The following is a 19,488-nucleotide window of genomic DNA, read 5'->3' as shown; positions in this document are numbered from 1 at the left end:
TCACAACTAATTTTTAAGCAAAAAACAAAACCGACTTCAATTCAAAATCGGTTAACGTGGTCCGAAGTTATGCGGTAACATACATAAAATTTGTGAAGTCGGTTAAAAATTAAACTAATAGAGCACGAATTTCGATGTGAAGCAATACTCTCTGGGAAGACAATATGTACTTGCAATAATTGCACCATGGGCGGGAAGTAAATAGTAAAAATATTTTTAAGAAATTCGATGTCCGAAATATATTTATTTACCAAAAAAATCGTTAATTAAAGGCAAATATTCTGAAAAAGGATATAGATATATATGTATGTATATACCTCTTAGTCTCTTAGAACTTGGATAATTTTTGCAAAGAATTTTTTCTTTTCTGCAAAGTCATTGGTCAAAATCTGCACTACGTCCAAGAGATTATCATTGATTTCCATTTGCTTTTGTACCAGTTGTCCTATCGTTGAATCGGAACGCATTTTCGGTGTTACAGTTCCCACACCCAAACGCCTATAGGACTTTGCCCGATTTTGTTTGCGTACAATGCGCTCTAAATTGTAATGTTTCAACAACATGCACTCATCAATCTTCTGGCGATACTCTTCGTCGTTTGCCTTTTCACCTTCAATATTGTTGTATAAACGATTTAGATCGGCGCGTATGCGTTCGTTTTCGCGAGTAACCTTTACAAGTTGCTGATCGTTAATGATGCTTATCTCATTTTGTATCTTCTTCAAACGATTACGCAAATCGATGACTTTCTGCTCGGATGAAATACCAGTTTTCATGCGTTGTGCTTTCACCTCGGCCAACTTCTTTGCCGAGGCGGCAACATAGATGTGCTCACGATGTGCCACACCATGTTGCAAATCTTGTGCAAGCTTCTCTTGAGCGCGCATCAGCTGTTGAAAACGTATACGCATGCGATGTATCTCCGATTTCATATTACCGATTTCGCTGGTGAGATTCGTTTCATCCTTGCGCCAACGCAGCGTCTCCTCTATGAGCTTATATTTGGTCTCCCACGAGAGTGATTCGCGATGTTTATCCAATACCAAGTCTTTATAATGCTCGATCTCATCCTGCAGCTCATCAATTTCGGCTTCCATATTCAAAACATTCATTTCGTGGTCCTATGTAAATTAAATAGAAATTCGTTTTGTTAGAGGCTGAGAGCATTAAGAAACCTCGTTAATGGCTTACCTTTAATTTGAGTACTAGCTCCGTGTGCTCCAATTGGCATTCATTTTCCTCGGTATCATGCTGCTGGCGCGCCTTACTTATTTTTTTATTCAATATCTCCAATTTCGTTAAGAATATTTCTATGTCACGCTCCAGTTCTTTTGTAGCTTCCTCTTGCTTTTCTAGATCTACATCGATCTTCAGCGACTTTTGCTTTACAATACCGAGCTCTGCAAAGTGCCGGATATTTTCAAAATAAGTAAAAAATAGTAAGAAGCAGATAAAGGGTTGGAAGTATGTCCGCCCCTCATACAATTAAGTCCCCTAAAGCGTGAGAGTTATTACTGGTTTCGATATTCTAAAGTCAGTTCTTTGCTTAGTCAAGTTCTTTGTATACACCTTTAGGCATTTGGATAACGGAGGAGCTGTGTTTTGTGTCACTATTCGCATTAATGCCGAAAGGAATAATTTAAATACATACCTTCAGATTACTTTGAAAACTTGGCATACCACAGCAGACCTATTGGGCTTTAAAGTTAAAAATAAAATGTCCATAAAATAACAGTCCATGCTGGTAAGACCGCGTAACCAAAAGGGGAGGAGGGTTTCATGCCAATGATCTTTACTTGGAAGCAGTTATAACAAATTTTACTGTAACCGTTCAGCGAACGTTCTTATTGCTAAGGTCTAACATCAAAGGGTAGGCTAGGTTAGCCTACTCTGATACAGAATTGTCCATTGTGAGTGTCCTCTTCAAGCGAGTGTCAGGCGGAGACATGTACCCAAAACCGAGAGAGTAGCTAAGTACTTTCAAATCATTCTACTGAACCAATTACTATCCCTAATGAAGCCGGGGAGATCCAACAGTTCCAACTTCGCTATCTCGCTCAGACTGTTGAAGAAGTGTGAACCCAAGTGATTCAGGCGCTTCGACTTTAGACCCGGACGTCGACACAGAAGGTGGTCAATTTGACTCATCCTCATATCAGCAGCTTTTGCGGAGATTACTTGTTGGTATTCGACACTATTTAAGCATTGGTGCTATAGCATAGTGTCCTGTGATGACAAGGATAAGGACTCTTACTGCAGACCTATTGAGCTTCAGTGGGTCCCTCGCCTTTTTCCTATTAAGCCGCGGCTTAATAATCTTGTGGTCTCGCAACGTTCCTGCTTATAAAACAATATATTAGTCATACATTTTCCGTATCTGGCCATCTCAGTAGCCGACTCATTCTCTTCAATATTGCTATGTCCGGGGACCTAGCATAGAGTGACGTTGATATGGCTCAGTTACGTTAGCTTTGTGCGACCGACGATGGAATACCAGATATCACTATTTTAGATCCTACTGTATTCAGTGCTGCTTGACTATCGACAAAGATAGTGGCTCAATCTTCTGGAACCATACTACTACGTAAAAGACTAGCCACCACTTCTATAGCGTAGATCTTTGTTTGAAAGACGCTGCTGTCACTCAGATGATGTCAGGATCGGTTGATCTGCAGTCCTTCCTCTGGTACTGTTATTCCTGCATCCAATTCTTCTTTGGCCGGGAACCTCATAGGAACTCTAGTATTGAATTCCCAAGCAGGCGTAATGTAATCAGTGCTAGCTTCTATGTCAGCTTTAATTGCATTGAGCCGGCCCCCTTTTATTTCATTCAGTATTTCTGCATACTCGAAATTGGTTGTCTTCCATGTATTGGCCCTCACTGAGCCTGAGGGCGCATTTTGTAATGAGCGGCAAAGCGGCTCAAAATTAAAACATATGAAACACTGTTGAAGTGGCCATGCACTGAGCGGCTGAGCGGTGTTTTTGTATGGCGCCGCTCACCGCTTTGCCGCTCATTGCGTGGCCTCGACCTTAGGCATGCGAGTCTTTGCAATTTTCCTATTATTTTCCTGTTATTCCCTTTTTCTAGAGCCTTCCACCATACTAAGGACCAGTGGGTTGGAAATTGGTCTGATGACTGCGGTATACATCCCACAGGCGCCGCAACAATTCCCATTGCTTTCCAAATGTCCTTTTGAGCTTGTACTATGCTGCTAGGGATTTCTTAGCCCTTTCCACTAAATTTTTCCTATTCAATTTGGAGTGCAGAAGTGTAGAAAATCTTATTAAACATTCAAAAAACTAAATTGAGAATTTTTATTAAAGCACTTTTAGGTCGCTGTAGACTACGAAAGGTCTACTTGACTTATCGACTGTGGCATCAGAAAACGTGTTGGAGTTTCCGAAACAATCCAATCTTAAACGGACGGGACAAGCTTAGCGCTTGCAAATGGGTTACAACTTAGTTGAGGCCTACACAAACGTAGTAGGTGGGACGATATATTTAAGGTCACTTAGTAAAAATGAAGGAATTCCTTCATATACCACATATAAATAATATTCTGCGCGGATAATAGGAATATACATTTTCTTCTTTTGGAAGTTGCTAGGAACGTTAAAAGTCAACAGGTTTTATGCAGAGATGCTCAACAAACTATATGAATCGATTTCGTTTTGTTGATGCGCAAAAATAGCTTGTCAAAATAATTTCGTTTCGTTGCAGAGCTGAATTAACGAAACAAAACTCAATCGCTAACGTCGAAACGAAATAAATCTTCAATCGTTAACAGCGAAACAAAATAAATCAACGAAAAGTTGTTGTTGTATGCCATTGCCAACTCACTATAAACACCTAGCACCATGATCTTATATGTAATACTTCCCCTATAAACATTTTGGCGAACGTTCGAAAATTACCTTCGATATCCAATATAAATATCGAACTGAGAACGAACTCATAACCAACCTTAGTTTTCCAACGTTCATAATGTATTGGAAATACATTCGAGATGTGTTCGAAAAAAATTAAAACCATAGTAACAAGAGAGGAAGTGAAATCCAGCTCATTTTTGAATGGAAATATAATACAAACACTCTCTCTCATTAAAATTTCAATTCGATAATGGGCTGGATTTCGAATTCAGAACGAAGGAAAAATTCATTGGATAACGAAGGCTCCGTTTTGCTGGAGAATGGCCTAGTTCTCGAATCGAATACTAACATATTCCACATTCATTATCGAAGGTGAGACTTGAAAAAAATGTTAGTTTTCCAATCATTTTAGAATTGTTAACCAAGCCAAATGTTTATTGGGTCTATATTGGCAGTAAGCTAACTTCTCAATGTGTAAGCATTCCGAAATCAAAGCGAGACAGTCTAGTACTGTTTTTGTCAATGTATTGTGTACTTGAGTGCCGTTTTTGTATATGTGTTGTGTACATGTTTACATATTTATAAACGTATGTGTTTCTATTCTTTCGTACGTGTTTATTGATATATCTGTACTGTAGTGTTTTCGGACGGTACTAGCTCTTACTGCCAATATAGGAGTATTATATATATGACCATGATACAAAAAAGAAGGTATTTAGTTTCAATAAACAACTTTTGATGGATAATAAAATTTTTTTAAGTTTATAAGTTGTATAAGTTGTGAGTATTATCAACGGCCTTGCCACTTTGATGATATTAAAACAATAAATCGGAGTATTTTCTTTCCCATATTTATACCAATGTAATGACATTTGAAATTAAAAACCATTAATGGTAATTATCAGTGTTTGGTACTTTTTTTACTTACGTGGTTCGCTCCTTTTTTTTATTAAAAATATTTAAAATGTAAACTGTTAAAGGAGACTTCATCGTAATTGTTCTTTTCATTTTGTAATAAAAACCACGCGCGCATTATTCTGCTATTTTTTTGTTTTCTTATTTTGAATGCAATCTTGCGATTCGAATCTAAAGGATGTTCTTCCCAAATAAAACCTTTTTATATTTCGGTTCAAATTTACTTTTAAATTTCTCATAAGATTTTGCAAAAAATTAGGCTTTGTGATTAGCGCATCATCATTAAATTTCACAAATTCTTAATTTATGCAAAATACCTGAAGTCGGCTTGAAGAGATCGCCCTCCGATAAACAACTAACAGATCCTCGTTTAAAGTACATAAACGTGTATCAACAAAATGCACAACTGCGTATGTGAGGTTACATAAATTGTTTTGTAGAGAAACACTCATATTTCAAAATGGTTCTCTTTTTTTACAAAGAAATCACATTTCAGGACGAATGGATAAGGCTTGAGCCAAAAGCTTGTGTGAGCAAATCCCATTTTTGGCAAAAAATGTCAGTCACGCGGTTTTGCAGAACGACGATACGCGGTTTGGTACTTTAAGCGACGATATGTAAGCATACACTTTCTTCATGCTTTCTGAAACCTAGTCGTCAACCCCATTTTCGAAATCATGTAGCAGGCATAATTTTCTAGTTCATCATATTCCACATCGTTGAATGTACTGATAAAATCTTCTGGTTAAAAGAAAAAAAAAATATTTCTTCTAGTGATCAGGCAGCATGAATTTGATGAAATGTCATAATTTTATTAAAAGTCAAATGGTTAACAAAAACAAGGAATGCCATTAAATGAAACTACCTTCTTTTTTGTATCATGCCTAGCACCTAAATGCATGCTACAGCTTCAGCATTAACGTTAATAAGCAAAATAGAATTATTTTGATAAATTACCTAAACGATAAAAAAGTGAATCGTTTCAACAGAAACGATTGAATTTTTTTTTTTGGTAAACGCTGAAATTAACGTTACAATGCATCCTTGGTTTCATGTACTTTCTCAATCAACACTTCCTTACCTCTCCGAAATTATCCCCCTTATTCTAGAACCCGAATTTTCGTAATTCGTAGTTCGTAGCTCAGCTACGAAAAACGAAAAATCCACATGCTGCAACCCTTGCGGAAACATGTGCAGCATTGCCAGCTATCAGTTGTTTTTCGAAGATAGCTGAATGAAGGAAAACAAAGTGGAAAGGAATTAAAAAAACATTCATGAAGTGCTTATTTATAGTAAAATGTTTTGATTTTACATATTTCGAAGGAAACGGTGGATTCTATTGCATTTGCAATTATAGCAGCGGAGCAAGAGCGCGCTATGGGAATGATTTGACAAAGATATGCGGAGCTGTCGGGCATAGTAACCATGGACGCGTCTATGTCAGCTTCCGGTTGAATTGCTGAACCACAAGCCAGAACTACTCCTATGCCTGAAGAACTGGTTCTCAATCCAGTTAATGCAACAACAACTTCTTCCAAGCCATTGAAAACATGCACTTTATTAGGTCCACCCCCTGTTGCAATTGCTTCTGCCTTAGGGATTATAACCTTTACTAAGTAGAATTCTCCTTTCTGTGTTGCCGGAGAAGAGGGGCTTCCGCATGTCAAAGGTATACAACACTTCTTGTGCACATCACTCTGGCTACGCCATCCACAGTATTTTTGCGCAGAACCCACGTCGAAATTTGCAAAAAAATGCATAGTGCAATCCGAATTTATTAATAAGATAGTGCTTGGAAATTTGAAACATTTGTTTTGAATAAAATTTTAATCCTTCGATTACACGTGATGTTAAAGTTTTTGGATTCGGATTATGCGTTTGGACACAACTACCGAAAAGCATTGTAAAAATAACTAAACTGGGCCCAAGTTTCTCGATAAGGGGCAACAAAGATTATTTTTCGCTCGTTTATATAAAGCAGTGGATAAAAATATACGTGTATGCGAAGGACAATTTTATCTGTTTAAATGAACACCACTAATATTTCCTGCAAACACACATTTGATTTACATCTTTTATCTCGCCTCCGACACAGAATTGTTTTCGTACAAAATTACGCAAAAAGGCTTACTCGTTCGTTTTTAGCCATGCCATTGTTACGAATTTCGAAAATACGATTCGGATTGCAGCATACTATTTCTACGATTCGTAGCAAAATCCGAATACGAAAGAGTTGCAGAATAGGGGTGTATGTTTTTGCCGTTGCAATGCGTTGACTGACTAACAGCCCTATTCGCGTGTTGTCACAGCCGTCAATTGTCACAGTTCAATTGTCATTATCGTGTCATCAACTGTAGTCACAGGTATGCACATTCAATAATGACAACCGAAAAGCTCGTTTTATTTGCCAATTGTGGCGAAAGTTTCTCTGTAGTGAAACAGCTGTTCTTTACATTTTAATTGTTCTTTTTGACCGCCACTGCAACAGACTGGATTTCTTTTAATTAAAATATACCGCAATGGATTACGAAACGCCCGAAAAGTGAGCAATTTTATAATAGGAAAATTTATTTCATTTTATTAGGAATTCGTGTATTAACAGGCGTGAAAAATATAAACGCACCACACAAGAGCAGATGCAGTTTTGTAACGACCACCCCGAACTGCAAATGGGTAAAAACTGTTGTCCCGGGGTCCCCTCAGAAGTCTTCTTCTCTGAATAATTCCTTCTTACTCCATATCAATAGACGCGCGCATAATAATTATTTCCTTCATTATTAATATTCTGCATTATTATGATAAGCAAACGCAAATGGTATCTTTTTGACACACATAACGGGTGATTTTTTTGAGGTTAGGATTTTCATGCATTAGTATTTGACAGATCACGTGGGATTTCAGACATGGTGTCAAAGAGAAAGATGCTCAGTATGCTTTGACATTTCATCATGAATAGACTTACTAACGAGCAACGCTTGCAACTCATTGAATTTTATTACCAAAATCAGTGTTCGGTTCGAAATGTGTTTCGCGCTTTAAATTTTGTTCAGCGATGAGGCTCATTTCTGGTTGAATGGCTTCGTAAATAAGCAAAATTGCCGCATTTGGAGTGAAGAGCAACCAGAAGCCGTTCAAGAACTGCCCATGCATCCCGAAAAATGCACTGTTTGGTGTGGTTTGTACGCTGGTGGAATCATTGGACCGTATTTTTTTCAAAGATGCTGTTGGACGCAACGTTACGGTGAATGGCGATCGCTATCGTTCGATGCTAACAAACTTTTTGTTGCCAAAAAATGGAAGAACTGAACTTGGTTGACATGTGGTTTCAACAAGATGGCGCTACATGCCACACAGCTCGCGATTCTATGGCCATTTTGAGGGAAAACTTCGGAGAACAATTCATCTCAAGAAATGGACCGGTAAGTTGGCCACCAAGATCATGCGATTTGACGCCTTTAGACTATTTTTTGTGGGGCTACGTCAAGTCTAAAGTCTACAGAAATAAGCCAGCAACTATTCCAGCTTTGGAAGACAACATTTCCGAAGAAATTCGGGCTATTCCGGCCGAAATGCTCGAAAAAGTTGCCCAAAATTGGACTTTCCGAATGGACCACCTAAGACGCAGCCGCGGTCAACATTTAAATGAAATTATCTTCAAAAAGTAAATGTCATGGACCAATCTAACGTTTCAAATAAAGAACCGATGAGATTTTGCAAATTTTATGCGTTTTTTTTAAAAAAAAAAGGTATCAAGCTCTTAAAAAATCACCCATTATTTAAGCAAATAAAATGGTTGCACAGTTTTTATTTAATACAACTTTGTAACTTTTTTCTGCAAAATTCGTAAAATTTAAAATAATTATTAACATATGTTTTAGCGTTGTCACGTACTCAATAGGTCATCACAAAAATAATAGCAATTGTCACCGTTAGAGCTTTCAAATTGCTCTCTGCATAACTAAACGTGACAATTGATTATAAGCATGACAATAGTTATAGCGGCAAGTTTTGTTATTGCACGCGAATAGGGCTGTAAGGGTAAAAACATAGTGGAGTGGCGAGCAAAGCGAAGAGCTAGCATCGAGCAAAGCTCCAATTACAAACGTGTATGTACGCTTTGCTCTGCACTATGCATTCTTCCATTGAAACATAAGCGTTTGAAATCGACGCTTTGTTCGATGCTCTTTGCTCGCCGCTCCACTATATTTTGACCCTAAGAAACATTTGTGTGCGGTTTCCAGGCGAGATGGATTGCGATGGAATTGTGATTATCTGTACAATCCAAGGTTAAGAATGACTTTACCTCAGGATACTTAGAGTGAAAACTTCCATTTTTTTTGGGGATAGCCCCGTTAAAATTTTTACTCTTCATAGAATACGCATGCTTTCGCCCCTACCTGATGTAATTGGTGCAAGCTCAAGAATTAGATATGTCGAAATCTTAAACGAAGAGCCTTGCGATTGCTTCCTATAGGTTATGCAATCAGTGCATACATTTATCTGATTATCCATCGCCTATAGTCACCATGTTTTCTCTCGAGAAATTGTGCATTGTGCTAGCTCGCCAACTTCAATTGGTTGGTTCAAGTTGGCGTGAAGGCGATTATGACTCTCACTGCACAAAGCCGTTTTGTCGCCGCGAATAAAGGTCTAGACATGTGTCTCGTTTTATAGAGAATGTGCTCATATAGGAACATCATATAGCAAGGATTCGTCCACTACCCTAGATAAAGTCGCTTGCTGATTCTAGGACCGCTAAAGTTGGGGAGCATTCTAGAGCTGATTAATTTGGACGGCTTCTCTATCGCTTCGCAAGCACTTCTAATTATTTTCTGCGCAAAAGCTTTTTATTTAGGTTGAGTACGGGATATTTTAGTTTATTTATCTCTAACCGTTTTGGAGGAGTTAAAATATATTAAATTACACTAGACTTTGGTCACTGTCGCAAAGTGTGTTTTCAGATTTACCGCTCAGTCCGTGTGTTCTTGACTGTGATACCCTTTTTTAGCTAGCGATTCTATAGAAGATCGTCAACCACTAAGCTCCATAAGAAGGGTGTACACTTTGGTGGTCCCTTACGGCATACATACATATATATATTAGTACTACATGGGGTATCCTCAGCCAACCCAAATAAGCCTATAATTATAATCGGTATCCTCAGTGAGTCGCATATTACTATGAGGGCAAGCTAAGTTCCATTACTTTGTCAGGAAACCAGTTCGTGCTCATAGGCCCCTTTGGCTTGCCTGACCATTCGCTATTGGGCGTCAAATTAATAGATCTAAAATTTTTTTGTAAACTCTACTGTGTATCCCGTGGTGGCCCGAGAGAGGCTGAGGAACATATAGGTTCCGTTAGTGCTTAAATTTCCCTAGTGCTACTGTGCGCTTATAAAAATTATCAAACCTTTTTTTTTAATGTTCGGTCTAGCCTCTTCTGCGATGGCATAAACCCAGTCGAGGCCTGGTCTTTGCCTGCAGAGCAAGAACCGCTATTGGCGGGCGTCAAATTTAGTCCCTACTTATTAAACTAACGATTCGACTACGGTGCGTTTGACCTTGTCCCATCGCCTTCCGACTATCTTTCGCAGTGCTGAAAGTTCAGGTGATTACAAAGAGGTATTGGCTAACTGAGACGAGGAGATGGGGGAAATCCATTTACAAATAATAACTCTAAATGAGATGTTTACTTATAAACTGTTGGTACAGTCACACATCTTAGAGATAGATTTAAATAGATGCTCTCTTAATAGTAATAATCAGGGCTGCAACCCGGTTTTAAACCGAACCGTTTCTTGAACCTAACTGTCCCTGTTAACGGGCTTCGAACCGAACCGTTTTTATTTTGAAATGCCAAAACCGAACCGAAAATCACTCCAAAAAATGATTCGATTCGGTTTAAAATGAAAGTCCAGTAAAGCATTTTTCAAGTTTTGTGATACGCAACTTGGTCTAAAAACCCGTATAGTAAAACTGCAAACATTTTTTTTGTTTGATGGCAACTCCGTGAGTTGTAATTTCGTCCTGTAAAGAATGCTTGATACTTTTTTATATAGAAGAAAATGCTTAACGATGCCAGTTAAATATAAAATTTCTAATGGCGATTTCGTTTATACAAAAAATGTTGCCTTCTCATCGCCCCCTTCTTAGTGTTTATGCGTAGAGGACAAAGAAAAGGTTGCATTTTTCGGTACAAACGAAATGGGCATAACTCTCGGATTTTTTTAGTTTGGATTAAAAAGTTTGAATTTTTGATGCAATTTTCTGGAAATTTGTAGACTTTCTAATTTTCGTACAAAGTTTGAAATTTGGATTTATATGCTTGTTATTATATAACGAGCTATACTTTTATAAAAAATTAATGAACATTAAACCGAAAAAAGAAAAATAGTAAAATGCAGCACTGATATTATTTTGACCATAGGTATACATCTACATATGAAGTTAAGGCCAGTGTCAGCTCCAGTCTACCGAAGATGAGGTTTTTAACATTAAGCTAAGATTTTGAGGGTCAATTCGAAATTTTGAGTATGCTGTTTTAATATACATACTCGACTAAAGTTTAAAGTTTAAAAAGTTTATTAAAAATTTTCTAATTTCATTTTGATCGCGTTGATTTTAAATAATTTTTTTTGTTTTCTTCCATTGAAAAAAATTGTCCAACATACAGCCAGTCAATAAAGTTTAGGTACGGCGAATTTTTTACAATACGGGCAACTATGTTTTTAAATATTTTATTTTTTGCTAACTTTTTATAAAAATGTGGTTGATTGTACAACAAAAACCCAAAAAATTAGAGTTCCAAACCATATACAAAAGTAAAGAGAATTCTGCAAATTTTCATTAAAATGTTACACTTTTTATTTACACTCTTCAGAAAAAAGTTGAGTACGCAGTTTTTTAGCCCATTCAATTTTAGTATAACAAAGTGCAAGTTAAGGTAGCTAGGACTTACCACTGATTTTTAGAATTTTTTTGTTGAAGGTGTCGCTCTTTTTCTCCGTATAAAATAATATTTGATAATTTTTTTATATGGAAAAAATGTGCGACATCTTCAACAAAAAAATTTCCCAAAAATCAATGGTAAGTTCTAGCTTCCGCATACTTGCACTTTATTATACTAAAATTGAATGAGCTAAAAAACTGCATACTCAACGTAGAGAGCGTAAATAAAAAGTGCATTATTTGAATGAAATTTTGCAGAAGTTTCTTTGATTTTACACAAGGTTTGGAACTCTGATTTTCGGGATTTTTGTTGTAGAATTAACGATATTTTTATAAAAAATTAGCGAAAAATAAAATATTTAAAAAATAGGTTCGCGCATTGTAAAAAAATCGCTATACGTTAATTTTATTGACTGAATGCACAGTCCCAGGGCCAGTGAATTTGGCCCTTAGATTAAAAAAAATCCTAGGAATTCTTATTAAAAAGTTTGCAATTTAGTTGAAACTATGGAGAATATTCATAATTTTTGCAGAAAGTTTGAAAATTGGTTTTATATAGTTAAAAAAAATAAATAAACAATAAATAAGGAAAAGAAAAATAGCCAATACTTGATAAAATGCCGCGTCCCTATTTTTTTCCACCACTATACATGTGGATATCTAAATTTGATTTCAATAACAAAGCCTTTATTTTTTATATTATGGATTTGTCATATTTTCGTAAAATATATAAAGTATATTGGCCTTATTCATAAAAAATAAAGTAGCTTTAAAAGGTTTATAAATTGAAAAATTTTTGAAAACTTCCAATTTATAAAACTCTCTAAACCTACTTTATTTTTTATGAATAAGGCCAATATACTTTAGCATAAACAAATTGAACAACTTGAATCGAACCGAACCGCGGTTCAAGGATACTCGAGAACTAGTTCTTGTATCGGTACAAGCTTTTTCTAAGTGGTTCGAACCACTGAACCGAACCGCGCCCTGATAATAATAGATGGCGCTTACACATATGTTAGTGTTAGGCCGAGCTTCTTCTCCGATTTGTGGCGTGCGCCTTGATGTTGTCACACAAAGAAGACGGGCCCAACAGTTTTACGCCGACTCCGAACGGCGATTGTATTTTTATGAGAAGCTGTTTTTCATGGCAGAAATACACTCGGAGGTTTGCCATTGCCTGCCGAGGGGCGACCGCTGTTAAGAAATTTTTTTTTTGCGATGATGCTTTGACCGGGGCTTGAACCCAGGCCCTGCGGAATAGAAGCGGGCACTGCTTACCACTACATGTTCTCTTAATAAACAAAAAAAAAAAAACCGAATGAAATCTCTCGACACGACCGTACTTTTTATGGAAAAGAAACTTGAACGAAGACGTGGTAAGTTAAGAATGCCTTGGGGACTTTCGAGAGAACTATTTTACGTAATATCTAAGAGCCTGTTTGCGTGCGCGACGGTTACCGTGTAAGATAGTATGACGCACTGTAGGTACGGACTTTATAATGACCCAGGCATAGTCAAACTCGCAAAAAATTCATCGATTGTGCTGGATTGGGCATGTGGTTGGATGTTGATGCTGTGGTGCAAGGATTATACCACTCGGCACTTTCAGTGGTCAACGAAAGCAAAGTCAACCATGGAGACAAAGGGAGGAACAAGTGCACAAAGACCTGTCTACACATGAATTGAGTAGCTGGCGCAACTTTGCAGAGGACAGATAATTGGTGAAGTTTGTTTGGTCTCGATTAAAACCAAAAAACGATTGTAGAGTTAGGTTAGAAAGAGAATATGCGTTTGTTGCGGTGACGGCGGTCACCTTTCCCCGGGAAAGGCTCTTTAAGCTTTCTATACATTTTGTATAGACGCTTGCAGAGTAAAATAATTGTGCCTATCGCTGGTTTATTGACATCATTTAGAAACAGTGCAAAATATTACAGCGTTAGGCTTATGTCGGAATCGTTTCTTCTTAATTTTTTGTTTAACAGTACACATACTTACGTTTTTGGGTAACCTGCATTTCATTTAGCTGATTATTTCGCTTCTCGGACAAATTAACATAGTGATTCTGCATCATCAGCCAAAATTGTTGTAATTCACGTATTTGCTGTTCCATGGATGATATGGCTTTCTCTAGCAATTTAATCTGTAGGCAACAAATCAGTGGTCTTAAGAATATCTCTTTTTTATATGAGCTATCACAGAAATACGAATTGATTGTTCCGCATTTTTCCAACTAGCTTCTCTACATTTACCTTCTTTCGCGTTGCATTTAATCCCTCGTCTTCGCCAATACCAGACAGATAGGCAACACGACTCGACAAACGATCGACCTTCTTTAGTTTCAAATCGATTTGTGTTTCCATGTTACGCGTCTCGGCCGAAATTAGTTCCGCGTTGTGTTCAGCTATATCCAAACGCTTTTGCAGTTCTTCTTGCTCCTGATTCAAACGAATCAATATACCCCGGTAACGTTCTATATCCAGCAGTATTTCCGAGAGTTGGCTTTGCACTATAGCCAAGTTTAATTCGGTGGCTCTGCGTGTTTCCTGTGCTTCGCGAAACAATTTCAAGCGATATTGACTGGCTTTATCCGTAATCAAACCTTCTTGCGCCAGCTTCAGCATATTCTCCTCCAGCTGATACTTTCTGGCATTCATTTTATCACATTTCAATTGTAATCTGCGTAATTCAGTTTCTAAATTAGTGCCTTCGCGATTAGCTTCGGTTAAATCTTTCTCATTTTGCTCCAACCAAAGCGGAAGTTCTTCGAGTTTCGTTTGTAGAGCAAGAAGCGTGTCGGATTGCTTTTGACCTGCAAGTGGTAAGCAATAAAAGATTAGAGATATCTACTACGGAAGTAATAAAATAGCTCCTACTTACATTCGCGCTTAATATTACCACAATCGGCTAGAAGACGTGATTTAAAAACCTCTAATTTTTCATTTAGTTTTGTTTCCTTTGCTATTTGCTTTTTGATGGCCTCAATGCTTCTGGTGTTAAGTTTCATGGACTCTTGTTCTTTGCTGAAAGTTCAAAAACACATTTTTTGGAACACCAATGCACTCAGAGCTAAGCTTAACAGTACATCACCGCTTCGACGATTTCGTACTCACCCCATTGCTTGTTGCGCTTGATAGAGTATTTTATCGCGATGTTGTATGGCCACAATCACCTCGCTCCACGCCAGAGTCAAGCGTTTGTGCTCGGTTTGTAGCACCTCCAAGTCGGTGTTTGCATCATTAATGCTCATCTTCAGCGCATCGGTTATTTCACGCATATCTTGCACCTCACTGCGCATTATCTCGATCTGATGTTCCTTCTTCTTCACTTCCATATCCAGGTGGTAGAATAGCATGTCAGATTTTTTCTTATCCTCGCTTAGTTGCTTTTGCAGCTGGGTATCACGATCAACGATACGCTTGGCATTCTTCACTTCGTCCTCCACCTCATCGGCCCAATTGCGTATGTGTCCCTCTAAAGTGTTTAAGTTCTCCAATTCGACCATACGTTTATTATACTTCTGCTTTTGATTCTTATTCACTTGAAAACGTTCCTCGAACTCCTCTTTGAGTTTGGCAACGACACCCTCCATTTCAACACGCTTCTCCATATTTGTTTGTATCTCTTGTCCATATTCATCGAGCTGTTCGTTTTGTCGCTTAATGCCTTGCTGCAAGTCGTATAGCTTCGCTCCCTGCTCTTCGCGTGTCGCTTCTTTTAACTTGAGTTGATATTTGATTTCGGCAATCTCACTCTTCAACTGCTCCTTCGTGCGCAAAAGATACTCCTTCAAGTTTGCCTGGAACTTTGCCAAGAGCGGATGGTCCGGTGGCAAAAGCGCCAAGCGTATAGGTTTCGGCTCAGGTGGAGCTGGCGCCTCTGTCATAGCTGCAAATTCGCATTCGGAAAGCCCATCATGGCCGTGTTCTTTTACAGATTCCGACTTGGGTTCGGGAACGAAATCGTCGCCAAATGTCGGTTGCGTTTCCGGTGCGGTCTCATCGGAGGTTTGTTCGTTATTCATAGTGGCGTTGATTCAAAAAACCTCTTCAAAATAAAAATGTGAAATATACCGCTAGCTAAAACCGGTTCAGTTGGAAAGTAAAAATTGAATAATACTTTTTGGTTTTTTGATTTTCGGGGTCGACTGAAATTGAAACGTGTTGCTTTGGATATTTTGAGCTAAGTGTTATTCCCTTGTAAACATTACAGAGTGTGAAATTCTCGTTGCTATGTCAGCTATTGGATTTTTTTCTCAAACAAATTTTGAATGAGTATTATTTGTTGACATGTACATACATACAAACCATGATAAAAACATACAGATGTATGTACGCACATTAGACCGGTTCGGTTTCCATACGAAAAGTTTTTAATGGAAGCTGAAACAAATTTTTACAAGGAGCTGTGATGGTGGTGGTGTAGTTAGACGAAGGAATCATAAAAAAATGCAACATCCAACGCACTCGTTTGCAAAACGGCACAATGTAGAAATTACATGGGCGTTAGACGAAATTTTTAGAACTTGATTGAAGATGTAATAGGACTCATGCATAAAAAGTGAGTTCAAGCTCATACTAAATTTTTTTGCACTGATGGAGTGAGGTCAAGCTCATTTGTACTGAAATTCGAGTCCGAGCTTACACTCAGATGAGTGCTGGAACAATTAGTCCGGCGGCTTCATTCCAGCCGGTTTAAACGTAATCGAGACGACCTACTAATCATAATCGACGTAAAGCAAGACGAAGACAACCGATAGAGTAATAAATTTGAAATCAGAGCCGCCTATCATTCGATATATATAATAAGGCTGTTAAGCTCATTATTTTATGTATGAGGCCCAATGAAGCTTGAAAGTTTACTCTTAGAATAACAGTCCAGTATAATTAGTTAATAATTAGAAGTAGTAGTTAGTAGAAGTATGTAGTAGTTGTGTCAGCGGAAGAGGTGGTTGGCTCCTTCTCCTACTTTCCACGTAGGAACAACTGGTATGACGAAGACACCAGCAGTCGTATTATTAAATTGGCTCTCATTGACAAATATGTACATGAACGATTCCCCTATCAACAACTACACCGTATGGCAATCAACGACTTTTTTCATTTTTTAGCTCTTATGAAGTGTAGGAGTGGTTTTATTCCTCCCATAAGAGAGTTACCCAGAAAGCTCTCTGCGACAGCTACAGAAGAAGTGCTCAAATATTTCTTCTTCTTCCTTACCTGTGCAACTTCTGAAATATTCATGGGAGAATGCTCCTAGTCTCGAAGCGTGGCTACCAAATAGTTAATAATCGATTACATAAGCCATAACCATCAAAATATCCTCTCTTGAATGGCTGAGCAGTTCCTCCGTTTTTTCTTATCAATTTGTTATCAATGTTACCAATCTTACTCCTGTTTTCATGCAGTAGAAGAGGTTAGCTCATCGGCTTGGAAATTTTCATCAATATTTCTATGTCCTGCTGTCCACGTGAAGTTGACCTTGAAGACCGTGCTAATATCATTGATTTGATGGCTGTCCGAGAAGATATTAATCGTAGTCTTCGTTACGGCATGTGTATTAAGGTACACAGCCACCTGTTCTTTTGCTAGATCTGCCTGATAAACGCTGCAGCGCCCCGGGATTCGGTTGAATATTTCCAGTCCTAATTCTACAGAAAAAACTCCGTAGCCAACCCTGTTCTTTAGCTTGGATTCATCCGTGTAAAAACGTGAAACGTGTTGCTTTGGATATTTTGAGCAGAGTGTTTGTAAACATTACAGAGTGTGAAAGTTTCGTTTCCATGCCGGCTGTTGATGCACATTAGATCGGCTCGGTTTCCATACGTAAACAGTTTTTAATGGAAATTTTTGTAAAGGGCCTAAGGCTGGTATTGTCTTTTACGAAGTGAACGGTATGGCGACATTTGAGTATACTTAGGCAGTATAATGGTCTCGCGGGCGATAGATGCATTTGATAAGGAACACTTTTTTCTGGAGTTTTAACACTTAATTAATGGAAAATTCAATGCGTGTACAGAGTGCTTTAGTGAGACTTCAGATAGTCAACAAAAAGTTCTTGATTCGCAAGTTCATCTTGTGATTGGGTCTTGAGTTTGAGTCTGGGATCGATGCCGGATGAAGGAAGCATGTTGACGATTGTTTTTCTCGCGATGAGATTTATTCAATAATACAAAAAATACATATATATAAAATTACTCTGCAAAATGTGCTTGCTTTTCGATGTACACAGAAACCGAAACGTGTTACTTTAGAAATACCATGTAATGTTTTTGTATATGATATAGAGAACAAAGGTGGCATCCGCTCTCAGTGAATGTGACAGAATCGCTGTTTGTATGACGTCATACTTGTGCCACTTGTTTACGTTTTTCTTGCAAAATTTCTTCTTCTGCACCAATGCGACGTCTCAAAAATTCTCTCTGATGGGCGCAATCTTGTATTCTATCATTTTTGTTTTTTATTGTAAAAACAATACACAGTGTGCTTTTCTGGTAGATACGAGAGCTCCGCTAATAAGAACGCATCGGAATTAAATCACGATTGAGAGAATACAAAGGTTGCGCCGATCTCGGACCGCTATTCCTCTCTTAACGAGTTTGACAGAATCGTTGTTTGCATGACGTCACACTTGTGCAACTTGTTTACGTTTTCCTCGCAACATTTTTTTCTTCTTCTTCCATTCTTGCTCACGTTTTGGCATTTCTCGCTCGGAATTGCACCAGTGTGACGTCACACAAAAGTTATTCTCAAAAATCCTCTCTGATCGGCGCAATCAATACATTTATATTTTCGATAGAAAAAAAAGCAGCACAGGACCTAAAAAAGGAGTACAATTATTTTTTTTTTTATTTTTTTATGCAATTTATTGTTACAAATTACCATTAATTAGGTACAAATAAACAAAGATTTTTTAAAAATCTTTTTCAAAGCAACAATAAATGTTAAAAATAAATAACTAAATGAGCTGGCTTTCCAATAAGGGCGGTCGTTAAAGAGATGGTGATCAAAGGGGGAGTGGACGTGGCACCCAATTGTGATATTTGGCGATTTTTCTAAGGCATCCCTAGGGACCCATAGGGGGCCTATGTGGTCGGGGGTGCCACGCCCACTCCCCCTTCGCTCACCGCCTCTTCCATGACCGCCCTTATAGGAAATTTTCCCCAACTAAATTCTACAAAAGAATTCCAAACTCTTTCTGAATATATGGCCAGTTTTTTAATTTAAGCCTTATAATTAATTTAATATTTTTCTGAATTTCATACCCGAGCGCTCTGCACCTACTTTGCTACGTCCATGCTTACACCTTTTCACTATCACACTTAACTTTGCTTACTAAGTAGTGTTTGCCACAATATGAATGGCAAAGTACAGGGCGTAAGATAATAACTGTCGCACAGATTTTTTGAAAAATAAAAGGGTCCTTTATAGATGTTGCGAAAAAGAGTATTTTTTTGTTAACTTTGTAAATACTTTACATTAATTTTATTAATTAGTTTTAAAATTTTAATCCTTATTTGCATTTGCCAGCTTTGGGAGATAAGTTCATGCGGCACTCACGTCTTTTATAGGTGTACTTTTTCTTAGACTTTGTATAAAAGAAAAGAGAAAAAAAGGGTTGATCGTATGAATGCCCTCCTAGTCACCGGTTCGGAGTCTTTTCGTTTGCTGAGTATGAGGCCTTATGTTGGACAAAAGTCGGAGTATAAAGGACCCCAATGGGGGAAATCAGCCTATATTTACAGAAGATATGT

The 19,488-nt window shown here is 37.8% G+C and overlaps 1 protein-coding gene across 1 annotated transcript; it reads right to left on the bottom strand.

The window, feature by feature from the left end:
* Window positions 1-311: 311 nt before the first annotated feature.
* Window positions 312-16,137, bottom strand: LOC118751945 (coiled-coil domain-containing protein 40-like). The gene is made up of 6 exons (XM_036486770.1): window positions 14,849-16,137; window positions 14,616-14,758; window positions 13,988-14,547; window positions 13,734-13,878; window positions 1,192-1,400; window positions 312-1,121 (listed from the first exon to the last, which is right to left on the bottom strand). Exons 1-6 carry the CDS (start codon window positions 15,757-15,759, stop codon window positions 321-323), a joined length of 2,769 nt encoding a protein of 922 aa, XP_036342663.1. The 5' UTR covers window positions 15,760-16,137; the 3' UTR covers window positions 312-320.
* Window positions 16,138-19,488: the final 3,351 nt, after the last annotated feature.

The sequence above is a fragment of the Rhagoletis pomonella genome, unplaced genomic scaffold, assembly GCF_013731165.1.
Source record: "Rhagoletis pomonella isolate Grant_MI unplaced genomic scaffold, Rhpom_1.0 Rhpom_scaffold_01101, whole genome shotgun sequence".
NCBI lineage: Eukaryota > Metazoa > Arthropoda > Insecta > Diptera > Tephritidae > Rhagoletis > Rhagoletis pomonella.
This window is presented reverse-complemented; position numbering and strand designations above follow the sequence as displayed.